The sequence below is a fragment of the Arachis duranensis genome, chromosome 2 (assembly GCF_000817695.3).
Source record: "Arachis duranensis cultivar V14167 chromosome 2, aradu.V14167.gnm2.J7QH, whole genome shotgun sequence".
Classification (NCBI taxonomy): domain Eukaryota; kingdom Viridiplantae; phylum Streptophyta; class Magnoliopsida; order Fabales; family Fabaceae; genus Arachis; species Arachis duranensis.
Window position 1 is genome coordinate 72761763 of NC_029773.3, and position 1846 is coordinate 72763608.

Genomic DNA, 1846 nt, shown 5'->3' on the forward strand with positions numbered 1-1846 from the left:
TCTAACCTTGTCTGTGGTATTCTGAGTAGGATTCAATGATTGAATGACTGTGACGTGCTTCAAACTCCTGAAGGCGGGGCGTTAGTGACAGACGCAAAAGAATCACTGGATTCTATTCCGGCCTGATTGAGAACCGACAGATGATTAGCCGTGCTGTGACAGAGCATAGGAACGTTTTCACTGAGAGGATGGGATGTAGCCATTGACAACGGTGATGCCCTACATACAGCTTGCCATGGAAAAGAGTAGGAAGGATTGGATGACTGTAATAGGAAAGTAGAGATTCAAGAGGAGCACAGCATCTCCATACACTTATCTGAAATTCCCACTATTAATTTACATAAGTATCTCTATCCATTTTATTTTCTGTTTATTTTTATTAATCATATTTGATTTTCTAAATTCCATAATTTTATCCTCCTGACTGGGATTTACAAGATGACCATAGCTTGCTTCATACCAACAATCTCTGTGGGATCGACCCTTACTCGCGTAAGGTTTATTACTTGGACGACCCAGTACACTTGCTGGTTAGTTGAACGGAGTTGTGTCCACTCGTGCCAATTTCTAAATTCCATAATTTTACAAGGAGTGCAACTAAAAGAATAAGGATCACAATTTCGTCCACCAAGTGGACATGCACCTCAACACCTTCAAGGTCGAGGGAACTTTAGGTGGAATAACTATGATCAGTACCACCAGGCACAAGGAGGGGTGTTTGTTTCATTTGTGGATTGCCGAGTCATTTGGCAAGGGATTGCACTAGTAGGAGAAACCTGAATGCGGGTCAGAAATAACACCAAGGTCAGGTGTTTGCTCTGAATTCCAGTGAGAAAATGCTAAAGCAGACCCTTTGATGAGAGGTAAATGTTTATGTGGTGACAAGATATTGCTTGCATTGTATGATACTGGAGTTTCGCATTCATTCATTGCATTTGATAAGGTTGAGGAACTAGAATTGAGAATGTTAGAATTAGCTTTTGATTTACATGTGCATACCCTGTATCAGACGGTTGTGAATAGATCAGGTTGTAGGAAAATATCTTTCAATATTGATGATAGAGAATTTGTTCATTATTTAATCTGCTTGCCAATGGTTGGGTTGGAGATGATTTTGGGGTTTGATTGGTTGTCAAAGAACCGGATATTATTGGATTGCTTTGAGCAATTGATTTGTTTCATGCCGGAAGGGGAAGGAGGAGCAGTGGTAGCTGAGGGTTATTACCTGAACTCAGTGATGGTGAATTGTAGTGGGGAAGAGTGTCAGGGTTATATACTTTTGGCTGTGAACGCGTTAGGTGATGAACAGAAGTTAGATCATATTCCGATAGTTAGGGATTTCCCAGAAGTATTTCCTGAAGATATTCCCAAATTTCAACCTCAAAGGGAAATTGAATTTGTGATTGACTTGGTGCCAGGAGCTGGATCAGTATCAGTTGCACCTTACAGGATGGCTACGATAGAGCTGGCAGAACTTAAGTCTCAGTTGGAAGAGCTTCTGAACAAGAGGTTCATTTGACCGAGTATATCTCCGTGGGGAGCGCCAGTTTTGTTAATGAAAAAGAAAGCTGGAGGAATGCGACTTTGCGTGGATTATCGACAGTTGAACAAAGTGACTGTGAAGAACAAGTACTCGTTGCCTAGGATCGATGACTTAATGGATTAGTTGCAAGGAGTTGGGGTGTTTTCGAAGATTGATTTAAGATTCAGTTACCATCAGATTAGGGTGAAGGAGGATGACATTCCAAGAACTGCGTTTTGGACGCACTATGGACACTACAAGTTTGTGGTTATATTTTTAGGTTGATGAAGGCACCCGCTGTGTTCATGGATTACATGAACAGAG

At 41.2% G+C, this 1846-nt stretch overlaps 1 protein-coding gene across 1 annotated transcript; it reads left to right on the top strand.

The window, feature by feature from the left end:
• Positions 1-856: 856 nt before the first annotated feature.
• Positions 857-1519, top strand: LOC107474899 (uncharacterized). The gene has a single exon (XM_016094547.1). It carries the CDS (start codon positions 857-859, stop codon positions 1517-1519), a length of 663 nt encoding a protein of 220 aa, XP_015950033.1.
• The last annotated feature ends 327 nt before the right edge of the window (positions 1520-1846 follow it).

Bases quoted from the DNA above. Each gene is read 5' to 3' on its own strand.
- LOC107474899 (XM_016094547.1), top strand. From the start codon at position 857: ATGAGAGGTAAATGTTTATGTGGTGACAAGATATTGCTTGCATTGTAT.